We start from the raw sequence: 26,794 nt of genomic DNA, 5'->3' as shown, positions 1-26,794 counted from the left end.
TGAACAGGAGTGCCAGGGATTACAGAATGAATGACAGGTAGTGTGGCTCCTGCAAACATTTAGTGAGCTATTTTTCTCTGGTTGAAAGCACAGGAGATGAATGAATATCAGAGTTTATAAATAACACTAAGTAATGAAGGAGATGGGGCCAAAACAGAGATACAAAACTTGTAGCTTAAGGCAATGATGGGAGCAGCATAACTGGGAAAACAATTAGTGTTTTTCCAAAGAACATCATGTGAAAATAATAAAAAAAAATAGTTCAACAGGCAAAAAAAATAAAAGCAGTGTCAGCAAATAAAGTGATCAGCAAAAATCTGGCAATGCAAGGAATGTGGCTGCAAAACAATTTAAGGCTTCCTTTTTCTCCAGGAACAATAGGAGTTTTGGCCAAAAAAAATAATTAAAAAAAATATTTATCCTGAACCACATTAATTGGGTGGTTCACAAAGTTTCATATGGCTCCCACTGAACACCTGTTTAAAGGAGAACAACTTTGTTCTGTACATAGGATTTATGTCCCTTTTCCCTGCGAAGGACTGGGAAGTAGCTGTGTATGTGTGAAGCACATGCCAGGAGGGTTTTCTTCAGAGAAATAATGTGTTCAAAGGACAAGAACAATTTTTCATATGGTGAGACTGAGGAAGATAGAATATGTGAAGGCTTTGTCAAAGCACCTTTAGATGAGGTGGAGTGTAGTTATGAAGCTAATTTTGGACATGTGATCATTAAGAATTAGATATTCTGTCCTGGGAAACAAGCAGAGACACTGACAATATTGCAGGATAACTTGCTTGATGGCAGATATGCACGTAGTCAACAGAAGCTCCACAAAAATATGGGAGGTGGCATTTGCAGCTGGTGACCCCACAGTGAACTCTGTGCATCCTCACAGATGTCAGGAGAAAATCAGAAATTAATATATTGTTGTACTGTAAAAATAGTAATTTCCCTGAATTGTTGTTCTGAGGGAAATGGGGACAGTGATTCTCAGTTAAGGATTAGTGCAGGAAGCAGGGAAGAAAATTCAAGGTTGGGTGGATCAAGTGAAGCTTTTTCCAGTTTCTTGCAGTACCAGTTGTAAATGAAATGGCTGATACTGAGCCCAAGCTGCCTCTGTAACAAAAAGGATCACTGAAACAACTTCCATGAAAGCAGGATAACTTAAAGGCACGTTGCTAAGGAAAATTGTTTTTTAACTCTAGAGCTTAAAATGCCTGGGTTGCACTTTGAGCTACTTTGAAATTTAGATCCATGGACGGAGGCTGCTGGAGAAGTAGGAGGAACAGTTCTGGTCTATCATAAACTGGCTGCAGCTTTGCATTTAATCACTGACAATCTAATAAGTCTGTTTGCCTACCTGCAGAGCTGCTAAAATTTTTCTGCTTTATCTGTGTAAAATATGAGCTTGGCATGCCATTGTAAGCAAGAGGAAGATTTCTGCAGAGGTGAATGTCAGCACAGTATTTAGTAAAGCATTCAGAAGGCTAGAATTCATGGATGTTGCTGAAGAGGTGGATAGACTTTGTTTGAACTCACTTGAACTCCATGACAGAACTTGAGCTCCACTGTTCCCAAAAATCATTCCTGTGCAAGACGGGTTAGGTCTGGATGTTTTGTGCTGAGTGATCTATTGGCCAGAAAGTGATTAAGTAAAGATGGAGTCCCCCCAAAAACTGGAGCTCAGGTATCATAATGGTAATGTTAGGAAAAAATTAAAAATTGACGCATTACATGGAAGTGATGGGAAGAGGGATTGATTATAAGAAGGTGTCTGAAGCTGTCTTATTGGCTTTGGGGTTTTGCTCTTAATTATTTCTTCATGGGTTTTGAGTAGTTGAGAGATCCCTTTCCTCACTCAATTCACATATTTCCGTTCAGAATCTCTAGAGAAACAGAGTGGTCAAAACCAAGGACCAATAGTTTCATCGAACCTACTGTGAAACTTTTCCTTTCATTATACCATGGTAGTTGGATTAGTAATGATAGCTTTTGCTAATTCATTTATTTTTTTCATATTGATTTAACCCAGTAAGATCTTAAGAGACTATTTCCTGTGCTATTTAAGCATTTTGTTTACATATGTTTTCTTCAATTTTATGCCAAATTATTCGATGCCAAATAGCATAAATATGATTATTTTCTATATTTAAGTACATAATTGTTTTACAGAAGGAAAAAATATAAACCTGTAAACTTGAGCCAGGATAAATCTCGTCTAAAAATTTTTATTTTGTAATTGATAGGAGAAGCAGCTACTTTTCTTCTTTGTACAGGTGTTGCTAGGAAATGGCTGTGTAGGATCCCTGGTTATTCCTACTTTGCAGGCATCAAGACACTTGGCTTGAATTTTCCAATCAGGAAATGTTACTACAAGGAGTTAGGACCACACTTTTTTGCCTGTGGCAGGGACTCATTCTTGGTTTTTCTTGCAGTTCTTCTGTAGCTATTTGCTGGTGATTGTGGACTCTGCTTACATGGTTACTCTTTAAAACCACTTCCTCTGCACCACATATCCTCTCCATCCTAGGACCAGGGCTGTGATTTCATCATGGTTCACCACAGGGTAATTTAAGGATTAGGGTTGTGGAGAAAGGCTGCCACTGGTCTTTTCTTCAGCTACTGTATGCTTCCTAAAATTATGATACATTCCAATATCACTGCTGTTTCCTAGCTGCTTTCACCCCCACTAAGATTTGTTTTAAGAATTCTGGTAATGCTAGAGCAGTTCATATGATGCAGATAACTTCTGTTAAGGCTAACAGCATCATACTTTGCTTTTTATTATACAGTAAATTCACGAATACAAGCCGCACTGAGTATAAGCCGCATCGCTGGGTGTTGGCAAATATTTCGGTTTTTGTCCATAAATAAACCGCACCCGAATATAAGCCGCTCTGTCGTTCGCAGCGAGGACCCGCATGCAACAAAGTTGCCAATTAGTAACAGAACTGCAGCATGGTGGGGTTTACTGGCTCGGCTCGGGCCGTGCAGGCTTGGCCTGCTCAGGGCTACCGACGGGGCCAGGTGGCCCAGCCCGGCGCTGCCGCTCGCTGCCTCTGGGCTCGCTCGCCCTGGCCCGGCGCTGCTCCGCGTTGGCAGGCAGGGACGGAGCCCTCCCTGCTCCCGCGACGGCGGCAATGGCGGGCGGGGACGGAGCCCCCCTGTCTCTCTCCCGGGCTGCGGCGGAGGAGGGAAGGAGAGAGCTCTCCCGCCTCTCTCCCCGTCCCCCCGTGCTGCCTGCAGGGAGCCAGGCTCCACCCACGACACAACAGAGTATCAATTTGTAACAATCACGAAATGCCGGCTTTTACTGGCAGGTGCTCGGCTCGGCACCCTGGCTGGCACTTCTGAGGTTGTAAATGTCAGAAAATTATTCACATATTGGCAGCTCCTGAGTACAAGCCGCATTTCCGATGTGGGAGCAAAATTTTAGTCAAGATGGTGCGGCTTGTATTCGTGAAACTACTGGAATTTCTAAGCATCCAAGACTATTAAGCCTTGAATGACAGCTCAATCCGAAACGGATTAAATTTTTGGCACTTAAGGCACTGATTTTGGATCTGAGCCTTTTGCTTAATGTCAAGTATGTTAGCTCTATATGGTTGTGATCAGGTCAGATACAAACTTGAAAAAGTGACAATATAAGAGATGTTTGTTGAAAAGCTGTTGCATTTTGGAAGCTGACTAGTTCAAAGATGCCTTCTAGACATGAATTGGTGACTACTGTTAATGGCAGCTGTTGAATGCTGCTCAGGTGGTCATTTGATTTGATTTGCAGTAGATTAAAAAGATGGATTCCTGCATGTCTGGATGTCTGTCTGCTTCCCCAATACAGCTCTACTGGCAGTAGCAGCCAGAGATCAACCAAGCAGATGATCTCTTGATCTCTCCTCTCTCTTCTCATTCTCAAAACTAAGGTCTAAAAACCGATCACAATTTAAATGATTGATTGAGATGATCCACACTGACAGATACACAATTAAAAACCTGACCTGTGTTTCTGGAAGGACTAACTGAAGAGGATACTCTTTGAGAAATAGGTTTCTAAAATATGTCTTTTTTCAAAATAATCAACCATCCTCTGATAATGCATCCAAAAGAATTCCCTTCAGGCAACTTACAATTTCCGGTCTCTACTAGCATAGTTACTTTCAGTGGATAAACTATAATGATATACATGTCCAATGCTTAAGCAGGTTTGCTTTACTGTGCAGTTAAATTATATTGCTAAATATAATATACCCTGTAAGAGTTCAAATTTTCTATTTCCATTATATTTTACAGATTTTGCCTGTGCTTTCTTAACCTAGTGTAATATAAGGAACTCTTGGGTTTGGTGCTGTAGGTTTTGTTTGACATACAAGATAAATGTTTTAATTTTAGTGCTGTTGTTCTACCAGTTTCTGTATTTCCAACTGTGAAGAAACATGTCTTGGTCCACATGGCTCTCAGGAAACCTCTGTGCACAAAACTATGTTTATTAGAAATGACAGCAAAAAAAGTTTAACTTGGAAAATAGACTGAGGCTTGCTGCTTGTGCAGCAGGAAAGCACAAAACTCATTAAGTAGTTAATGAGCTTGGTGGTTTTAAATGTGGGGGAGAAATGGCTTTGCTTTATTGAGGCTGGAAGGAGAGAGGGAGGTGAATTTGTAAGAAATATTCAAATGTTCTGAAGTCCTGGTTGTTATAAGCGCATGACATATTGTTGGCTTTTTGCAAATATTAAGATAAATGCTATATGTATAATGTTAAAATAACTTTTCTATATAAATATAAACCTTTTTCTTCTAATGACAAAAATAAAACATAAGTTTTTTAAAAATAGAATGCTTAAACTACCCACTTATTTAAAATAACAAGCCATAAACATGTACAGTAGTCTCACGAATACAAGCCGCACGGATTATAAGCCGCACCCCCGGTGCCTCGACAATGTTGCTGTCTTTGTCAATAGGTAAGCCGCACCCCGAATATTAGCCGCACTTTCGTTCGTCGCGAGAATCCATGCGCAGCTTTCACAAATTGGCCAATTAGTAACAGGATCGCGGCATAGCAGGCTTTACTGGCTCGGGGCGGGGCCAGGCAGGCTCAGCCCGCTCATGGTTGCCGACGGGGCCGGGTGGCCCAGCTCAGCGCCACGGCTCGGCGGGGTTGGCCGGGTGGTACTGCCGCCGCCAGGCTCGCTGGGCCCCCTCTCCCGTCAGCACCGCCCCACTGCCGCCGGGCTCGCCGGCCGCCCCGTGCCGCGCCTCGCTCGCCCCGCGCCGCGTTCGCTCGCCCCACGCCGCATTCGCTCGCGCCGCGCCTCGCTCGCCCCGCGCCGCGTTCGCTCGCCCCGCCGGCAGGGCTGCTGCCGCCGCTGCCAGGCTCGCCGGCCGCCCCCTCCCGTCTGCACCGCCGCCGCGTTTCCTCGCCCTGGCCGGCACTGCAGGCCCCCGCACCGCCGGGCTCCCCCACGCTGCTGGCCCCAATTCTGCTGGGCTTCCCCCGCTGCCAGGCAGCCCCACCCGCCGGCCTTCCTGCTTCTGCCATGCTCCCCTGCACTGCTAGCCCCAGTTCTCCCAGGCTCCCCCGCCCTGCTGGCCCGGGCTCTGCCGCCCCCCTGCCCCGCCCTGCTGGCTCAGGCTCTGCCGCCCGCCCCCCACACTGCTGGCCCCGCCTCTGCCAGGCTTTCCCACCTCTGCCGGGGCCGGCCGGGCTCCAGCTTGGCTTGGGGCTGCCGCGGGCTCTCACTTCCGTGTTGGCAGCTTTTAGAATTTTGTTAATGTATTAGCCGCCCCGGAATATTGGCCGCACTTGCGGGTTTCCACCAAAATTTTGGTCAAATTGGTGCGGCTTGTATTCGTGAAATTACTGTAATAAAAACCCTACAACTAACACAATTATCAACATTCCGTAACACACATACTCTAACAAAGCAAACCCAAAAAGTAGCCATACCAAACAATTCCCAAAAAAAGTTTAACTATACATAAAAATACTATAAATATACAACAAATTAATCTAGTGAAAAACATAAATATACAAGTTAATGTAGTGTAAAACGTATTTAAAAAAACATTCCCAAAGCAGCCATGTGCTCTTAACAACTTGCCAAACACCCAGCCATTTTAACCCTTTACTTTCTTTGTCTCCTATTATCTTTTTATTAAACCTTTGAAATTTTACCAAAACAGTAAAACGTGTTTTTCTCACGGTTTTCCCCTCTCTTTTTGCGGGGGCAGGGGGGAAGCTGTAACAATAAGAAAATTACTAACTTTGCTGTTTCATATTGGAAAATATAGATAAGAAAAGACATGAAACTTTGACAAATGTGTTGCACAAATCACAGTGCCAGACAGACTGGGACTTGTTTGTGTAAAGGACCAAGTGTGTGCTTGGGTTCATTCTTCTGTGTAGGTATATGAACTCAAGTGTGTGTATGCATAAAGTCCTGAGTGGGATTTGGATGCCAGGGTGCTGTAGTTAAATTAAGTTCAGGTGATGGTTGGTCAGCTTAATCTTCTTAATGGAAGCCCCAGTGCTTGGACTGAGTGAGGGTTTTGGTCATCAGGGCAGCATCATCTTCCTTTAGGTCTCCTTGTGCCAGCTACCTGGCTTGTTCATATTTCTTCCTTACCACACATGGCATTAAAATAGCTCCTAACCTGGGGGCAATACTCTGTTTTCTGGCTGTGGTGGATGCTGGTGGTGGTACAGGTCTTGCATGAGTCAGGCATGAGTCAGAGCCTCCTGCAAAGATGCAGGCTGTAACATGGGTGCAAAGAACAGAATGCTTTCACATAGTGCAGCCCCTACTTTCCAGTTCAAACAGGAGCATGAGGTTCAAGACTTTGGATCTTGTTAAATGCCAAGGATGAGGCTGAGGTTTTGGTTGGTGCCTGTGCTAGGGATGCAGTGAGGAGAAAGAGCAGCACACAATGGGTGTGTTTCCCAGCTGCTGGTTACATACAAAGGGACCCAAATCATTTGGGTCCCTGCTCAGCTGTGCTGAGTTGTTGAAAAACACCTGTGAGCAGCATTTCCTGGGCTGCCCTGCTCCACCTGCCAGCCATGGTGTCCTGGTGCCTCTCCAGTGCCTACAGCACTTGTCATGAGCTGCACCCTGGTCTCAGCAGGCAGTGGCAGTGACATACTTTGTGTTTCAGAATAGCAAAAAATTTCTTCACTTTATATAAAAATAAAGGCTGTGTGAAGCAGCTGAGTAAGATGTAATCATGAGAGTGTAAAGTTGGCAAGAGAGGCAGAGGCTGCACTTGTTCTGGATGCTCACATGAGGATATAATGAGGCTGTAATCAGTATTGGGCTCAGTGTTTGAGTATTGCCTGGCTTCCAAAGGCACAGAGTTCAGTTGAGTTCTCTGTCATGAGCTATGCCTATGTAAAAATGTGGTTTGTAACAGGATCTTTGGGATGCTCTGTGGTCATAGTTAAAAGCAGATTTTTGAGAGATGCAGTGTGCTACCCTTGGGGTCTTAGGTGTGGATGTCCCTTTGGGCACCCCTATGGAAGCTGAGCTACTCTGAAAGATAGCCTCTGGAATATACTTAGTATCATTACAAATTTTAGCAGTTAAATGCTATTTAAATAGTTCTAAATCTTCTGCTTTTCTGACCTGCTGATTTGCACTAGTTTTCTCAGGCATCAAGTGTATTGGAATTTTTTTAGTTTATTTTAAATAAACTGCTATTGTATAATTTTGATTGAGAGCTGAGAGCATAAGAAAAACACCCAATATCATGAGGAGGGTGACTAATGTTGGCAACATTGGTGATGCTGATAGACATTAGAAGATAAAAGAGAGCAGATGGTGTTTCACGATTTGAGTGCTTTGCTTATCTTTGCATCTCTTATGCAAAGTCTTTTGAAGAACATTACCTGAATTGAAGCCCTTTCCTTCTAAAAAAAAAAAAAAAAGTGAGAATAATCATAATGTTTTCAATGCAGAGGTGCTGTTATGGTCACATCTGGTACATGTAGAGTGCCTCTGCACATGTGCAAACATTTGTACTTGGAAGGCACTGCTTTGTATCAGCATTGAGAATTTTATTTTTTACTTTTATCTCCAAGGCTTCCCAAAGAAAATGGAAAACACAAGTAAACATGGCATGCCCTTGACTTCAAACCCATGGCAATCCTCTGGGATTGTTTTGCTTTGTAGCAGTGCAAAGAACATCACACTTCCAAGTGAGCCTTTTCCTCTGGGAAATTGAGAGTTTATCCAGGGAGGCGACTAGGAGCTGGTTCCTGCTGTGCAGTTTGTAAAGAACGACTATCAGAGGGCCTTTTTTTTGGCTTGTGCACTTAACAAACTTTGAAATAGGCTTTTTCTCAGCAGTTATGCGGCTTTGGGAGACAACAAGGAGCTACACAGTCTAATAATTGATGGGAAAGGACAGAAATGTTGTCAGAGAAGTGCTGGCACATCTAGACTATTCCAAATCAGGCAAATGCAGAGTTAAATCTATCACTGACGGTACAAAAAGCTTGAACAGATTCTGTGCATATCATGGGAGGATGTGATAGATGTCTGAAGAAAGATTATATTTAGAAGGTAGACAGATATTGCTAGAGCTCTCAGAGGAACTTCATCCCAAATGTCAACAAAGCTTTTATAGTAAAAAAAAAAATTGAGAAAGTTTTTCAGAATATGCAATACCAGTGGAAGAACTGCATTGCAACAATTGGTGTGGGTATAGACCTTTTGATAAAGACAGACTGATTTAATGCTTCCAATATGTACTACTAGTACAGCAAAGCTTTCCCAGTGGAAACTTAGTCTGGAATTTCTGCAGAGTGAGTTCACTCAGCGTTTTGGCAAGTTTGTGTTCTGTGCAGGTAGCTCAGGCAGTCCAGGTTCAGCTCTGGGGGCAGGAGCCTGAGCCCCAGGCAAGAGCCATGAAGTGCTGGCCCTTTGCAGAACAGAGAGCCCTGGAACCTGTGGGCCAGCCTGGGGACCTGACACTCAGGGGCACAGCAGGAACTGATGGTTGCAGACTCTCCTGCCCTGTGACTGTGAGGGTGTAAAAGCCCAGGGGCTCCTTTGTTCTGAGTCCGTCCTCAGAGGCATCAACCTGAGCTGGAATTTTATTATTATGCCATGATTAAGGTACTCAAAAGATGGAGACATCTGGGACTGTGCTGTGGGAATCCTGGGGTCCAGCCAGGGAGGAAAACAGTTCTGTGTGAGTGTGGGGGGTGCAGCTATGAAGGGACCTCTGTCCCAGCTCAGGTGGTGTGAGAGTGTTGGACAGTGTTTGTCCTTAACAAACTCAGCAGCTGAAGTTAATTACTTTGTGTTCTCTTGTAGAAAGACAACTGTGAACTCCTGTTGATTAAATATGGGCTTTTGAGCAGTGTCAGATTGCCCTGACTAAAGCAATGTATTACAGAAGAAAATTAAAAGTTGTTTTATTTGAACTGGAAAGCTCCCTCAGTATTTTCGTGAGTACTCTTACTGTGCTGGCACACTTTAACAGCCATGGGATGGTTTACTGACATTTCAAGTCTTTGAGTCAATTAAAATGTAGAGTCAATGTGATGAAGCCACAGCATCGATGTTGCACAAGCCGGAGTGCTGAGTGGTGTTACAGGTTTGGTCAGAAGTGCATTTTAGCAATTTTCAGCTACTGGGCCAGCGTTCTGGAATTGCACTAAGCAGGACTTGGAGCAAGGCAGGGAGTCCTTTGGGGATGTACAGAAGAGAATCTGCATCACTTCCAGAAGTCTGGCCCCTTGAGCCAGGACATTTTTCCATATAACAGGAGACCATTCCTTGCACAGGTCAGTGCTGACTGGGCTTGGACTGCTCTTACCCAAGGTGAAAAGCACAGTGAGATGAGAATGTTGAGCTCCTCACCTAGGGGTATTCACCAGAGGAGCTGGGCAGCAACACGTGGCTACTGGGTTTGCAGTTAATAATCCTCAAGTGCAAAACCAACGAAAAAACATCTAAAGCAGAAGGGGAAACAAAATGTATTTCAGGCAGAAAAGCAATGCTGCCTGAGACATGAGCTCAGCTGATCTGGGAGTGTTGTCAGCTGTAGGCTGCCCCTTGCTGCCATGAGCTCAGGTCTCAGTCTGTTGTCTTACAGCAAAATGTATTGCTCATATGTAGCATGTCTAAAAGTAGGGGTTTTTCTCTGCCAGAAAGGTATTTATTTTAGGCAGGCAAGGGAAGAAGGAATGAACACTTCCTTTAGGGTAGCTGCAGACACTTTTCCCGTGGAAGGAAATTGATTAGTGTTTTCAAGATACAAATGCTGGGGAGTTATCCAAGTAGCCTGCTGCATCCAGTCCCAGCAGTGTTACAGGTTCAATCTGTCAGTCAGGGACCTGTCCTGTCCCTGTCCTTTGTAGAAGGACATGAAGATGGGTACTTTTGGCTTGAATGAGGCAACTTGAACTGAACTCTTGAACTGAAGTTAAGCAGCTATCTGGCAATTGGTGCTCCTATAATACCAATAGTTTTGGTAGATAAGAAATCTGTTAGAATAGATAAGTGCTCAATCATGGGGTCTAAAGCCAGTGCAACAGCTCTGGCCAAATACGTGGTTCTAGACAGATACCCATATGTGGTATCTAGTGTGTAGTCTAAGCAAGTGATGTGTCAAGGAGTGGTACAGCCTTGATGCCTTGCTTACATGTCTGCCAAGTTTCTGATACACATCTGCTGTGTCTGGGTTCTAACCTCTGTGTCAGATGGTTCACCCATCGAATGGTGTGGCAAGTTAGAAGGGAGAGCTGTTCTTTTAGTCCCTGTGGTGAAGCCTCTCACATTGTCTGCATGACTGACAGATTCTTTGACATTTTATAAGAGAAGAAATTGATGGGCTAACCAGTGGGTGGACATAAATTTACATCAGTTATAGGCTGTTAGCTTCTGCTGACAGTGCACTTTGGCCTGGTGTTTATTTGTGCAAAATCCATTTTAAGCTAGTGTAGGAAGCCATATTACTTTGCAGTTAGTGTTAAAAAAGGTCATCTTTAAAATGGAATAAAATTAAGTTGTTACAGAAATAACCAAGAAACAGTAATTGCAATCCAAAGATGAAAAGAAGGATCTGTGAATGTAATGTAATGGTGGCTGGGATACAAGAGAAAGTGCCCATAGAGCATGAAAAGTCATTGCTTCCTCATCACAACCTACAGCTCTTCTTAGTGGTTTTCTCATTCTCATAAAACATATAGAGACTTTTTCAGAATATTTTGAGATATTTTTTTTCTCTTCCCCTGAAGGATAGATCAATTTGTAATGCATTTTTTTTCACTCTAGGTGTTTCATGCTGTTGAATGAGCTACTCAGTGTTTTTTCTACAGGAAGGATGGACTGGACTGTGGTACAGGGCTAGTTCTCTGTCTGAGCCTGTCACTGGGAATGTACCAGCAGTGACCTGCTGGCCACCCATGCAATTTAAGAATCAAATTTCAAAAGCAGTTATTTTGGCTCATTAAAAATATGCAGAAATTACCCAACACTGGGTTGGAAAAACCAGGTTGTGACTGTAAGGTATTTTCTGCGAAGTTACAAAGTCCTTGCTAAAGTGTGGGGCCTGACCATGTTTGTAATGACCTCCTTCCCCATGTTTGTAATTCAGCAGCCTGAAGTGGCAAGGACCCCGAGCAAGCTGCAGAAGCCAGCACACTTAAGGTGATTAATGAGAAGCCTGAGCTGGTGCTGTACGATGAAGATGAGTCATTAATATAACAGGCATGCTAACAAGCACGGGAGAGGCTTTGTGTGGGAGGCTGCAGGAGCCATCTCTCCTCAGGGCTGCTTACAGCTCAGTGCTCCCTGGTGCCTCATTTCAGCTCCAAGGTTGGAGAGACACATCTCCTCCTGGAGTGTGATGAATATTACGATGAAAACAATTGCACATTTCAGTGGGATTAACAGGTTCAAGTGCAGTAGGGGTATTGGTGCCCTTGGGACCAAAGCCCTACTCCTCTGAAGAGGGTAGTGGCACTGCTGCCTTCAACAAGTTGAGCATGTCCTCAGGTAATATTTGCAAGGCACTTAGCTTTGAAGGGGGACAGAGTAATTAAAATTTATTTTTTAAGCCCTCAAGATGTCGGTGTGCTGTGTGCATGGAGATTATGTAGCTTGTGGGGTTCACAGCGCTATCTTCTCTCTGTTTATATTACTTCTTTTTTCATTAGTTTAGAAGGCAGATCAATTTTTCATTGGAGAGGTTGTTTTTTTTTTCCTCAGAGGAAAAATGCTGGGCAAATGGTGATATGTTGTATTCACCCAAAGGAGTCAGTATTAGATTTGAAACCAGTTAAACCTTCATGGAAGGGAAAAAAAAATCCTTTCTTCCTGACTGCTACATATTTAACAGGCCACTGGATGATCAAAGGTCCCTTTAGGATTTTAAAATGACAAGATAGGAACAAGTTTAAATTCCCCAACATTTGCATTTCTGACAGCAAGAATGTGAGAAGCAGTGTCAAATGCTTGAAGTCCTCCCACTTGCACAGTGATCACTGACTCATTTTACTGATAGAAGCCAATTCAGAATACTTTATCCCTTCTATAAATGTTGAACCAAACTCAGCTGGGAAATGGGAGCATCACCCACACAACAAAAAACACTAGAGCATTTTTCTCTGCAAAGCCTCAAGTGCTGAAGGGATTGTTTTCCTGGAGTGAATAGACATTGGGGGAATGTTGTCTCCTAAGTTTGCTTTGACTTAAATCTTGGTTTCCACAGGGTTGTTAGAACTGGCGTTAAGAACACGTTTAGTTTGGATGTTGTCTCTTTGTCTGAATCTTAATTTGCAATGAGGGTACAGTAGAAGAGCTTACTTGTCACTGATTTAATCTGGGAGATTACAGATGGACCCATGCTGAGTCTGTTTTACTGGGTGAAAGTGGTTTATATAAATTTCCAAGATGTCCTACCATACCGTATTAAGTAGTTTGATTTTCTTTTTTTGGCAGTTGAAACACTTAGGGTTTCTGAACGTCATTCTTGATTTGCTATGATGTTCTGATAGTATAAAACCTGTGTGAAAGTTTTGACTTCTGTGGAACTGTTTGCTTAAGTGCGTGCTTGAAAGTCTTTTGCTGAATCCAATGAATGAATTTAATGAATTTACAATGATTTTAAATGTTTAAAAATAATTGCAGTTGGAGTATATCAGCTTTTAAGCTTTCAGTAGTAATGTTATTTTAAGCTTTCAGTAGTAATGTTATTTTAAGCTTCTCTTATCAGATTGCTTACATATTTGTCATGGTTTAAGTCCAGCTGGCAGATAAGTACCATGCAGCCAAACAATATGATTTACATTTGTTGTTGTTGTTGCAAAGAATGCATTGAACTTCTTTTCTGCAATAATCTATTCAGAAAAATTCTTCTGAATACTTGAGGCACTAGTTCTTCTTCGTAAACAGCTTTTTGAGGGTGCTAGATGGTCCAGAGCTCCTCTTGGCAGAAGTGACTTCAGGTAAAAGTAGCCCACTAAGCATCCACACTTTGCATATTTGTTTGAAATGTTACAGGTATGGGAAAGAGGTAGATAACTTTAGAGCAGTCAGCTGTTGCTTTTTCCAATACCACTGCCATTCTTGGACGATTCCAGGCAGATGAGCAACTAAACCAGAGAACAAGGACCAGGTGGTTTGTTGCCTGCTTGTATCAGAAATTACACACATGTGTAAGAGAAATCTCTCTTTTCACTGCTCTGTTTCCTCATTGAATCTGCCTGTTGAGCAATGCTTGTTATGGAACAGTAAACACATCATTTGGCCTTATGCTAAACAACTACAAAAATTATCATACTTTAATGAGAGCCACTGCAATACCCCAGTTGAGGGAATACACAAATACCTATCAGATAACTGATACAAAATTATTTGGAGGTAGTTATTAAAAGATGATGATACAGCATAATGCTGAATTTAGTTTGTTCATGTCAAAGTACATTTACTCATTACATTTATTGTATTCCATAGAAGTATTTTCTAGTATAGGTCATTTCAGAAATGGTGTTTGCCCATAAACTCTCCAGCTGAGTGCCTGATACTGCTTGAGCATTTAGAAACACTTGGGCATCCAACTGTGACAGTCTTTCAAGTCAGTTGTGTTCAGATCTGCATGGTTGATTCTCAAGATCTGGCTCTGGTTCTTATCCAAATGTTCATCAGGCATCTTTATGACTGGTAGGAGATAGTTTTTGTGTTGTTTTCAAATTGCAGGGAATCATATCATAAATACACATCTTTTTCTGAAGCATGGACTCATCCTGCCAGTCGTTTTGTTTCATCCTCAGTTCTGAAAATGCAAAAGAGCAGCATTTAGGTTCCCACTATGTTGGAGGAAATGTTCTATTGCTTCAGGCAGTGTATTGTTGTTCAGGAGAGCTGCAAATGTGGCTTGTAGGAGAAATAACTGTACCGACTGTAATTAATTTGCTACATGAGTTCTTTCCTTCTGTGTTTTAGCTGAGCATTCTCTTCTCCCATAGAATAAACTTTGTTGGTAATTGATCTCATTGACGTGACATAGATGAAATTACTCTTCTTCAGCTTCCTCTGAGCATTCATAAATCATATGTAGCTGACTGTTACACCATGAATTTGAAAAGTGGTTTGGTTTTTCCTATATATCCCCTAAGTAGATGGTGCAATGAGTCAAATTACTAAGCAGTATTTCACTCAAAACTTACTGGCAGAATTGGTTTTACCTGCTGTTCTGGATATTGTGAACAGAATAAATTCTTTTATCTCAACTGCTTTTTTGTGTGCTACCTCTGTGGTGTGCATGCATCATTTTTCCTCTGGTATGCTTAAATTTAAATGGGGTTGAGGGCTGGAGTATTACAAAAATCCCCTCTCTCAAATCAGAAGAGTAGGTGTGAAAAGTGCTATTTCCCTTTTGTTCCTAGTGGCTGCTGGAGAATGACTGCCTCCTGTGAATTCCAGAAGTTTATGGTGATAACTTCACTGTGACTTAAATGCATTCCAGGGGCAGCCCTGCTTAGCTGGTGAAGTTTAGGGAGCTATTGTGATTAATAGTAAGAAAGGACCAGAGGGAAAGTGTCATTTTAACAATTCTAATAACTAACATTCAGTGCTTTGATCCTTTAAAAGCAGCTCTGCATTTTAATGTCAAATGGTTTAACAGAGTTTATTAATAGAAGGTTCCTTCTGGAAAAAGAAGTGCAGCAATAGTTCTCCTTTGAAGTTTCATCTACGGCTGAGATTATCATCAGTTCTCACTGGTTCAGGTAGCTTTTGGACTTCTGACACCCTGGGGCTTACCCTCCTTTTCCTTCTCAGCAACATGGTGAGTAGCATCTCTGCCCTACTTGACTCTGTTCCAAACACCAAGCAGCCACGTCTCAACTCTAGCAAGGTGTAACTTATTTGCAGTTCTCATAAATGAGCACCACAGGTACAGGGTGGTGGATGCTCCACAGGTTTTTCCTGTGTTGTGTGGATGGAAAGAGCTGGGTTAGCCCAGAGAAGACTGAAATGAGTCAGGGTAATGTTTGTTCCAGTATCAAGCCTTTGTTACTTTAAGGCTTTTAAGTGGCTTTTCCCAGACATCTGTTGGGAACGATTTGGGATAAGCTCATCCTACCTAAAACAGAGGTACAACTTGGGTGACTTCTCAAAGGCCATCCAAACTTACACTCTTTATGACTTTGTATACGTGAAGGAGAAGTGAAGAATTTTCTGGTGTCCATCCCTTCTGAGACAGCAGCAGGTGTCTGGGAAGGGGATCATAAACCCAGGCTGCTCTCAGACATACAGGTGTAGGTATGGAAATGGCTTAGTGAGGGGGAGAGCTACACCAGGCTTATATTGACAAAGGGCAGAACTTGGCCTGGGAAACTTGCTTTGAAATCCACTCTCATGCAGTGTAGAGAATGGCAGACCAGTTTGCTGCTTCCTTGCATCTAGGCCAGAAGTGAAAAGCAAAGATGAGAATAGCAGTGCTGGGGGAGGAGGGAAAGACAGCACAAATACTCAAGTATTGTGTATTTAGGCACTGATCTTTTAAGAGTCTGCTTGTGTGCTACACCTAAGTAGACTTTATTAAGAAATTATTTCCACTTAGTTAAAAGGAATTATCTCTTCTTTTATGGGAGAAGAATACACTGAAGAGATCTTCGTGATGTTTGTGTTTTGTGCCACTGAACTGTGAAGGAACCTTTCCCAATTCAAATGAAAGCTCTGAATAGTTGTGTACTTGCTTCTAGACACTGAGTATTGCTTCAGGAGCATAAATTTTTTAATGTAGGCTGTCTCTCTAGTCTTCTGTAGTGTTTAATCTGCTCCTGAATAGATCACGATTGCAGGAAATACTCCTGAAACCTTTGTAGTTCAAATAATTGTTGCAAGTGGGTTTTTTTCAAAGCAAGTGCTAGTTTACTTTGTAGAGGAAATATATTTTAAAATCTCCCAGCTGGGTAAAGTGCTGTAATAGGTTGGAATTGAAAGAATGCTTTAGAGAGATGCTCGCTGATAATAACTGAAGGGTGAGCACTTCATTCATAGCATGTCCTGTCAATCAATTCCAGCCCTTGAAGGTGACATCCTGCCACTAGACCACCTGTGAGCCCACAGCTCAGTGTGCTGGAGAGTATAAGCAAATGAGTCAGTGCTGATTGCATTGGCTTGTCTGCTCATACTCTAGGGAAAAGCAGAAGGGAGAAAAACCTACTCTCTTCCTGCTAATGAATAGAAAATCTTCCCCTTTCTTTAAAAACTTCCTTGTGAGTGAGTGAAGTTACTTCAGTGCTTTGTGACTACAGTCGCAGAGCTGGAACTTTGTACATGTGGGGCCATGCTGTGGGAGCTCGTGCTGTTCATAATGCCAGTGTGGCTGGGCCTGCAGGTCTGTGTAGAGGACTTTTTCTAAGAGCAGGAGAAATAGGTATGGTTTAGAGGTTGCTGTTTTACTGGTTTAGGTAATACAGCATTGAATCAACTGTTGGTGTAACTGGAGGATTCTTGAAGAGAAAATAATTTTTCTCCTTTGATTTTTTTTGAGAATATGTACTTATGGAGTCTATACAGTAACTTCTGGAGTTTCTACTAAAAATGTACTTAACATTGAAATGTGATTATGATATCCAAACTGTTTTAAATAAAATATGGTAAAATAACATTGCAGCTCTGGCTGAGACCACACTATTTAAAATCATCTTTACTGACCTAGTAGAGCCACATCTCACCAGTATTGCTTGTTTCTATGCTGACTTCCGAGCTGATGTGTGCCATTCTTCTAGTTAATGTGATCTGTCACAGTCAAGTGTTATGTTCTAGTTTTATTTAATGAAGGTAATGTTCAGATATCATCCTTGGTAATGGTTTCACACAGAATGGAGAATCCTCCATTATAGAAAGGGACAGATGGGTTTAGCTAATCCTGTGGAGCTCCTGATAGGCAGAGTGTCTGATGGATTCCTTCATTTTCCTATGTTCTTGAATGTGATCATTCCTGCTGTTCTCCTTTGGGGTCTCCCAGCATCCCCAGCCAAGTGCACTGTGTAGACTGAATTCTGCATTTAGGAGAAGGCCCCCTAGGGCTGGAAATGCCTTTCTAATACATGAGAGATTGGCTTTCCTTTTTTTGTACTAAGGTGACATTTTGGCTTATGTTGACCTTGTAATTCTTTTTTGTGCACTGTTTGCCCATCATCTTTGATTTGGTGAGTGCCTAAGTGGCACTCACACATTTTCCTGTTGAGGTGCATGTTATTTATTTCAGTCTCTTATTCAGCTCTGTCAAGGTGTCTTTGAGTTACGAAGTAAAAAAAATTAAAATAAACTCAGGGTATTTTCTGTTTCTTTTTACTGCATAAGTTCAAGCAAGCACTTCAGTGCAGTCCTTGGCCCTTTTTCCAACTCCTTATTGGAATTAGTGTTATTATTTGACTGAAGATTTCTGTGGAACTGCAGTCTGAAATTTCATTTTTGAGAATGTAAACAATGAAATTGATAGTGGACATTTGTTGCATATAGTAACAGATATTATTTGAACATATCTGTTATTCTAAAATATTGTTATTACCTTGTTCAGGAGAACGGAAAGAGGGGCAGATCTGGGCCACATCTCTGTGACATCTAGTCAGCATTAATCCCGCTATATTGCAATTATGAATAACTCCAGTCTTTCCAAATTACGTGCTCTAACTTTTTTTTTCCCTTACCCATGGAGTTTTCAATGTCACCATGGATATGGGAAGTAGAAAAGGATGAAGCTGAAAGGGCTTTGTGTCCTGGATGTGTTCACATCTGTTGCTGATGTCACATTGACTCAGTCCCTAGGCAGCCTCTTACTTTAAGTCACCTGGAATTGATGCACATGTCCATCACTGTAGAACTGACATGAAATTCTGATCTAGCCTCTGCAATGAGCAGGTTCTCCGTGTAATCCTCATTTATCAGCAAATAGCAACATTCCAGCAGCTCTAATTAGCAACTTGACCAGCCTGGTTAATGCAAACATGAATCTGAGTTTCAGCAAATTTGATTTCTCACAGAAATGTTCCTGTTGTACTCTGAAGGCATCTCATCATCAAGTAATACTGGGGAATTTTAAAGGAAGGAAAGAAAAAAAATATACACCATCTATGTTATCAAGGCACTTAACAGCAGTTTGCAAGTTGTTAAAAAGAAATCATTTCCAACTATTGTAGATACCAAGATAGGGCTGTGGTTACAGGTTACCATAGACATTTAATTCCACTCTCTGTAAACATCAGCTGTATTCCTTTTGACTTTTGTCATTGCCAACTGAAAGGTATAAAAATGCAGATCAGAATGCAGCCTGTAGAACTTGCAGACAATATTTTAGCCTTTCATTAGAATTGTGCTAATGCTGATATTTATTTAATTAAATGTCTCTTCTTTATTTCAACTCTCCATTTGAGGAGAAGGAAGGAGACAGTCTCATTTCATTGTTGGTACTCTAAATGAGTTGTGCAATGGAACAGCTCGTTTCTTTCACTCATAATGCTTTCTCATCATTTCCTTCACTTAGGTGTTCAGCTTAGGGGTAATTAAAACAGTTTATTTTATTTCTAGCTAGTACATAGATACATCTCTATCTCTGGAGTGAAACATTTGGACTGATGATGATGCTTTTTCATTTACAACTGAGTCTTGGAGGCACTGACTATTGCAATGAGTGATCAGGGGCTTTAAAACATACTAAGCTGACCTGGCAACTCAGTTATAACTGTCTAACTCAGTCAGTTCCATTAATATAATAGGACTAGGAAAGTAAATTAATTGAGGCCATTTTAGCATATTTTTTATTGCCTCTTGTTAGATTCTTTGTTCAAGGGTTTCTCTCCCATCCAGATAAGTTGGTCTTTATGGTCAAAATACCTGTAAAAATGAGTTACCAAATGGGGAAGACAGTTGTTTTTTGACTTCAGTACAGTATCCAGGTGGAGTAAATTTTGGAGAAGGAATGCAAATTATTTTCTTTTCAAAGGGGAATTTTAAGCCCATAAGCCCAGCAAATTGTTATTCAGCTTGTAGCAGGAGGCAAATTTGTACAGGAACAGAAACAGCTGCACTGTGGGTATAAAAAAAGGAATCACAAAATTTTACCTTAAGCTGTACCATATAATGACTGACAGCTCCTGACAAAAGCTCTCACAAGGTGGGTAATACCAAAATGAAATGGGCTTAGTCAAGCTGTAGGGACATGAAGTTACCAGTTGTAAGGGCTTGAGGCAGCCCTGCTGACTTACAGGTTTGGGATGTGGTAACAGGCACGAGACCAATTGCTTTGGGGTAAACAGTTTTATCCCTGAATAAATCAAGACAGATTACTAGTGCAATTATCCAGACTGTAACAATTGCAAATTGAATAGTTCACTCATAATGGGCTAGAATTAGCGTCGGGGCCCACAAAGATGTAAATGCCCATGGCTAGCAAACATTACTCCATCAGTATGTGATAATTTTTCAAGATAATAATGCTTTTAGATGTGTATTTTCTTATTCTGAGCTCCCACAGGTACCAGCTGGTGTGTACGTACAACAAAATGGGCTACGTTAAAATTGCTTTGCATGGAACATTTTATTGGGGTCTCAAAGGACTTTCCAGAAGATTACCTTGTAAAACAGCTTTTTCCCTATTCTAGTTCACTGCTTTTTCCATAATGCTTCTTGTCTTGGTTCATAGCTTTTTTGATTCACAGTTTTAATTTGATTAATTTACACAGATTTAATTTAATCAAATTTAATTGGGTCACAGTTTCACATTATAAAACACTCAATAACAGACTGGTAAGTGATGTAGAGTGACCAGTGCTCATTGAGTTTTAATAATCTATTTTGTTGAAATTAACTATTACTTCTCAGCTTACATTAATCTTTTAGATGTTTGAGGGAAGCCTCACGTTATTTATTGTAGGCAGTAAGGCTTTAAACAAGAGAAAAGGTCCTTCCACAGTATCTGCATGGGAAATTCCCTGGAGGTCCCAAAAACAGACAGAAAATCAGCAACTGTGAAACAACATGGATGTGAGTTTGAGGGGGTTGGGGGTTTATCAATAAGTACAAACACTTGGTGGGGTGGAGGTGAAGGAGATTGAACCAGACTCTTCAGTGGTGCCCAGTGAAATGGTGGGAGACAGTGGGCACTAAATGACATGCAGAAAACTCCACTTAAATGTAGAAAAATGTTTTTCACTGTGTATTTCTCTTTTTTGTGTGTGCATTTTTTTGAGGTGGGAAAGAGAATTAAGAGAAAGAATGAGGTACAATTTTCATCAAAAACACTGAAATAAGAAAAAAACTGTTTGGTGACATTTACATGGTAAAAGGAATAGTCCTGAAGTTTTGTCAAATATTCTGTATTTTAATAGGGTCAGGTCATCAGAAGGAGTTTTTAATTAGTTTGACTACTATTTTATTGCAAAAGTGTGTCATTTCACACTGTGGTGCACAGAGCTTAGCAGCATTCATTCCCATAGTAAAAGAGGAGGAATGGACATTTTGGAGCCATTGCAGCAGTTCTGCTTCATGCTCTTGTATATTCATACCTGTTCTTTGAGTCAGAACTGGCACCCAGGGCCATGCAAAAGTGTCACTTCACAATGATGGGACACCATCTCCTCTTTGTTTATAAAGGACACAAGTTGCTTGACAAAATGAGAGAAACTCATGGAAGAGAGGGTATACACTGTGTAATGTAGCCACATATTCCTGCAAAAAGTGTGGGTGGGTTTGCCAGTTGGCCTGGTAGGACATGGGCTTTGTGCAGGTCTGATAGGCACATGCCTTTAGCAAGGCAGAGAGAAGTTCTGACAGCAAAAAGTGACAATCCTGTTAATGCCCGAGAATGGCAGTGGGGTCTACTCTGCTTGGGGTAGCGCAGAAGCTTTTTTCCTGTAAGGTGGGGTCTGAGTGCACAGGACTCTCTGGAGTCAAAATGCAAGAGTTACCCATAGTGACCATGTTTCAAACCAATATATAGGTGGGTATTCATTTTTCCTCAAGGGAATCCTTAGGGGACAAGAAGAAGTCCTCATCACACCATTCTTCTAATGCCTTGTTTATTGGGTGAGTTGTAATTTTCCTTTTTAAAAGTGTTTTCCCAGCAAGAGTTCAGTGCTCCCCAGTTAAAAACTGACTTCATCTCTGAGAAGCTTTAGTTGAACTTTTCAGATGATCTAATATAAAAAAATCTTTCCCTCTGGAAATGCCCTTCAGTATAGTTGAGAGAGGTTGTGGCTTCTAGAGAAAAATGTGTCTTTTGTACTGAGACAAGAATTGGTCATTTGGGTGGTTTTCCTCTTCTGTAACTGAATCAGGATATGGAATTACTGATAATGACAATGTAAAATTGCATTTCTTTGTTTTAGAGGAGGTAAATTATGATATAAGGTGTACCTCAGATGTCTCTGTATTACTGAGGGCGGTGGTTTACTTTTATGATGCCCTGACTGTGTGGCGACTGTACGTCAGGAGCAGAGCATGCCACCATTGAAAATGAGGTGGTCACCTTTACTGTGTGTTTTTATGTAACAGATGACCTTGAGTAATGCCATCCTCATCTGAACTACAGTGACATCAACATGAGAGGTGGTGTTTGTGTTGCTGTTTGCAGCTGGGCAAAGGCGATAAACCTTTCCCAGGCAAGGAACTCCCTTGGAGGTTTTTTATGGCTTATGATTTACTTCCTTTGAAAAAATAGTGGTGGTGTGGTTGATGATGTATTTTTCTAGTGCTGCTGATTGTTTTATTTGAACCTATAGAGAAATCTCCATCCTGAACTTGCTGAAGGGACTTGGAAAGATGATAAATTCGGTCTTTTAGGCCTTGTGTCTCAGTAATCCTGATGGACAGTCCAGATCCATTGCAGAGGTTCCTAACTATAAAACAGCATGCAAACTTTGCAGCTCTTATTTGAAATTCTGCTGGGAAGTGTTTTTCCTTGTCGTTAATAATGGTCCTGGCAGTTTCACTTGCCATCTGTTTTCCTGCTGCAGATAACATTGAGCTGCATGCATGCTTTCTTGTGCACCCTCAAGCCTGATTTTGGGCACAGTTTTACTTGATGAACTGATTGTTAGCTGAAGCTGTTCTTTAATGATTGGGGGAAGCAGAAATTAAATTGTTCTTTGGATTAATCAGGAGAGCATGTGACAGGAGATTTAGGTCCTTAGAGCTGGTCTGTCAGATCCAGGGCACAGTAACAGCTGTAAAATTTGCATCACACACTCTATTTGGCTATTTCAGTCAAAGCTAGTAAGGATTGATGCTACTTTTTGTAAAAGTAAACAGGCATAAATGCTATAAATTTTTTGTTTAGAAGCTAAGGTAAGTAAATACTGTAATCAAGTAATCTGAGGAGCTCAAGTGTTTTAATAAGTTGAGGGAAAAGTGTAGCTTGGCCCAGCTTTTCTCGTAATTTCAAGCCTGAAAAATTACCTTTCATATTGAACACCCCAAATTTCTGGCAGTTCTGGAAGATACAGGTGCCTATTAAATACCTAAATAAAGGTACTTGCAACCTTATTCATCAGAGTCCTTTGGCTTTTTGGAATTTGTCCACATGGTCTATTCCAGCAGCTCAGGGTGCTGACTCAGAGCAGGCACACTCATGGAGGGAACTTGGCAGCACAGTTCGACTCTACACAGACTGTGCTGCTTACCTCCAGAGGAAAAAGCATATCTGGCCCCACTGAGAAGTAATAGGACCAAATTTCTCTTCATACTGGACCTTTTGAAGTCTGAAATAAGAGCTGAAGAAAATAATCTATATTATGGATATAAATTCTGCACATTGTAAATTTTGATGATGAGGATGAAAAATGTGTGTACCTACATATGTATCAGAAAGGTGATGGATCCAGGAGGAGCAGGGCTGGTATCTGGTAGATAAAGTCACAGTTTGGGCTTGGGTGGTGCAGAAAGTGAGGAACAGAGCATTATGACTAAGGTCAGCTGGTTAAACAACAGAGGGGGCCAATATTTTCCAAATGGAAAGCCAAATAAATACTGTGTGAAGGTAAAGAGGATTTAGTGCTGCCTCTTTGCATTTTATATTCTATTTTGTTAAGCTTTTAAAGGTGAATTTCAGGTCTAGCTTCTCTTATCCTCGTTTTGTCTGTATCCTAAATTTAATTTGCGCCACTATCTTAGAATTTGTAGATTTTGAAGAATTATCTCATTAGTCTGGTTTGTGATTTACTTAATTTTGTATTTCTGTCTACTCTACTGGCCTGCAGGTGGGGTTTTTAAAATTAATTTCTTCCTGAGTGCCTGTAATTGGTTTTAGTGCATTTCTGTCTAAATTGACACCAGTTATAAATCAGCATGGTCACAATGGATCCATTGAGACACTCTGCCTGTTTTCATATTGTTTTCTTACAGTTCATTGTGAACTCCAGCAGCCTCTACTCTGGCAGAATTCATATTTCTTCTCTGTGAACTTCTGGAGTAACAGCTACAAAGATTAGCCCAATTGAAATGTTGTGGGTTCTTTCTGTTTGTTTCATATGGTACAGAGTATCTGTAGTTCTAGGTGAATAATAATCTTCCCTTAATAATCTTATTCAACATGTTTTTCCTCACACCATTGCCATCTTGTTGATTGCAAGAGTCTCTTACTAAAATTGTTGTATAAAATGAAGTGCTTCTATAATAAAAAATGCAAGAAGCTAGATAAAATGTATCATACCATGTATCATATACCAGTAGTGTGTAGAGTAATATGCTGGTTGACATAAGAAAGCATGTAAAGGTATGACCCATTAAAGGAAAAAAACATTTTCCAATACAGTTAGGTTCTAAAACAGAAGAAAAAAAATCAGCATGCTTCCCACTTCTAGCAATGCATTATGAAAGGGTGGAAACTTTAAAATAAACAGTGGTTTATGAGAGGATGGATGTGTCTATAAGATTGAACAAAATAGATAATTGAAAAAACCCTTCTTTTGGTCTGTTTCATAACTTGACCAAAGCTTTTCTGTGGGATTAAAATATTTTTTTAAAGATATTGGAAAATTTGTGGTGGTACTGTTCTTTTATTCAGATTGACTTCTTGGCCTGTCCATGGCAAGAGAAAAGTAGAGTCTCAGCTATTGAAAAGGATGGTAGTTGCCATTCCCATGGATACCCCTGTGAAACATGGAGAAGATCTCTCTGCAGCTGATGTCCCCCCACTCTCCACAACCCCTGGCAGCATCCCACAGCCAAAGGACAGGCCAAGAAGTCAACCACTGATGGGGAGGAAACTCACACTGTGGTGGAAATGATGAGGCAAGCAGTCACTGTCACTTTTGTTTCCCTATTTCTAATGTAGAATGAAGAAGGTTTCCTGCAGGAGGGAATGGTGAATAATACAGGTGTTCCTGTGGATCCTGAGAACGAGGCTTACGAGATGCCTCCAGAGGTAAGTCTGTCGTGGTGTTTGCTGTGAATACATGTAAGAGAAGGGCACAGGAGGAGGCTGCATGCTGGAGCTACGTGAGCCTGGCCAGGCTGATGCTGGGAGCTGCAAGGGCACAGCAGAAACATGGTCTCTCTGGCCAAGATCTGCCTATACCTAGTGCTGGGAATCAGAAAATTAATTGCTTTTTTTATAGGAAGGAAGTTAAATGGGAAAATATTTTGAGTGTTTCAAAACACTTATGCCTGGATTTTGAGGAATCCTTTTCTGAATGTTTGATAGGGAATGCAGGACAAACTGTATCATCATAGATTGTTTTAATAGCTTGGGCACGCACCAATGCATGATGTTTTGTGAAGCATGATCTTAAGTTAATGCAACTATGGGAGTAAATTATTTTGTTGGTTTTTATGAACCAGCTATCTAAAATAGTACTACAATGTCTGGCATGGTGCACTGGTAGTTGGACTAGCAGTTTTATGGTAGTGCAGATAATAAGACTGAAAATGAGAGGTATAAAACATGCAGACCATGATCCAATAAAAGACCTAAAGGCTTGAGTGTAACGTCTTGAATATCACTGAAATTATGGATGCTGCTCATGTGGCCATAGTTCAACACTCCTTCAAATGATTTACTCATTCATATGAGGTTCTGCACCACCTGATGTGTTGTTCAGCCCAGAGGCAGTCCTCCTTCCTCTCCAAGTGAATTATCATGGGTGGTCTCAGGAGTTCCTGGCTGCATCAGCTGAATGTGTTAATCACTGTAAAAATCTAATTCTTCTCAAAGTATCATGACTTGTAAAGTACAGAATCTGGAAAATGTGACAAAATCCAAATACATTTCATATCTTGGTCACATGAGAATCCATAATATTTGGGCATTGAATCCACCAGGAGTAGAATAAATAGAGAAAATAGGATGGCTTTATCTAAAATACCAGCAGTGTTGATTTCTGCTCTCCCTTAATAGGAAGAGTATCAAGACTATGAACCTGAAGCATGAGAGTCCTTTCCTTCCTTTCTATCACCTGAAGTCTACTAACTACTAAAGACATCCCATCCTGTACAAGTGCTGAGTTCCAATGTGCCCAGTCGTTAAATTTTTTTACAGTTTTTACGGTGTATTTTGAAGTCTTCCATCAGCAATGATTGGAGTATCTGTGACTGCATCCACCTTGTTTCAGCATTTCACTCCTGCTGAAATGAAAGCCGGTTGGCAGGGTCATTGTTGTGCTGTGGATATTGTGGCTTCAAGTTTAAAAGTTAAAAAAGAAAATATTAAGTAAAAACACCTAAGTGTCTACTGCTTATTTCTAATTCTGTACATGTTTTGTTGATAGGCTGTCAGTAATTTGATATTGTTTATGATACAGTTTTTATTTGTTTCCTATGACTATTCTTTCTGTGCAGAGATGACTTATTGTGAGAGCTTTATATATATGTGTATGTATTATAAATATAAAAAAGTAATTGAGCATGAACTATGCACCTATAAATATTAGCTGTTGAAATTTTGTTTTGTGATGTGTTTTATTAATTTGTGTCTGTAAATAATGGTGTTCAACTGAAGCAAATAAAACGTAACCCATTAAAAAAGAATTCCTAATTAGTGGTGATTTCTTACACCACCCTTCCCTTCCAAAAGTCTCTGTTGAAGCATTCAAGCTGTGTTGCTTCTTTTGAAGGAACTGGAGGAGCAAAATCAGAAAATGTAAGCCCAGTCTATACAAAAAACATGGTGAAGAATGAGAAAATCAGGGCTGCTACCACAGCTGGCTTCAGCTTTGCTGGCAGATAGATTTGTTTGTGAGGTTAATAAACTTGCTGTTGTAAGGACAACCTGAAAGTGAATGCAGCCATTAATAATGGGCTGCAGCAGATTATCATGAGGCTCTTTGAAGAATTACTGTTCT

General features: G+C 41.0%; 1 protein-coding gene across 3 annotated transcripts in view; it reads left to right on the top strand.

Moving 5' to 3' along the window:
• Window positions 1-26,480, top strand: part of SNCA (synuclein alpha) — a 67,044-nt gene extending 40,564 nt beyond the window's left edge. For all 3 annotated transcript variants that reach the window (XM_033060931.1, XM_033060932.1, XM_033060933.1), the window contains exons 5-6: window positions 24,790-24,879; window positions 25,852-26,480. In XM_033060931.1, coding sequence (XP_032916822.1) covers window positions 24,790-24,879; window positions 25,852-25,884 — 123 coding nt within the window. In that variant the 3' untranslated portion in view covers window positions 25,885-26,480. The remainder of the gene's footprint in view (window positions 1-24,789; window positions 24,880-25,851) is intronic.
• The last annotated feature ends 314 nt before the right edge of the window (window positions 26,481-26,794 follow it).

This window comes from Catharus ustulatus, chromosome 5 (genome assembly GCF_009819885.2).
Source record: "Catharus ustulatus isolate bCatUst1 chromosome 5, bCatUst1.pri.v2, whole genome shotgun sequence".
Taxonomy (NCBI): Eukaryota; Metazoa; Chordata; class Aves; order Passeriformes; family Turdidae; genus Catharus; species Catharus ustulatus.
The sequence above is the reverse complement of the archived record's forward strand: the minus strand, read 5'-3'. Positions and strand labels throughout refer to the sequence as shown.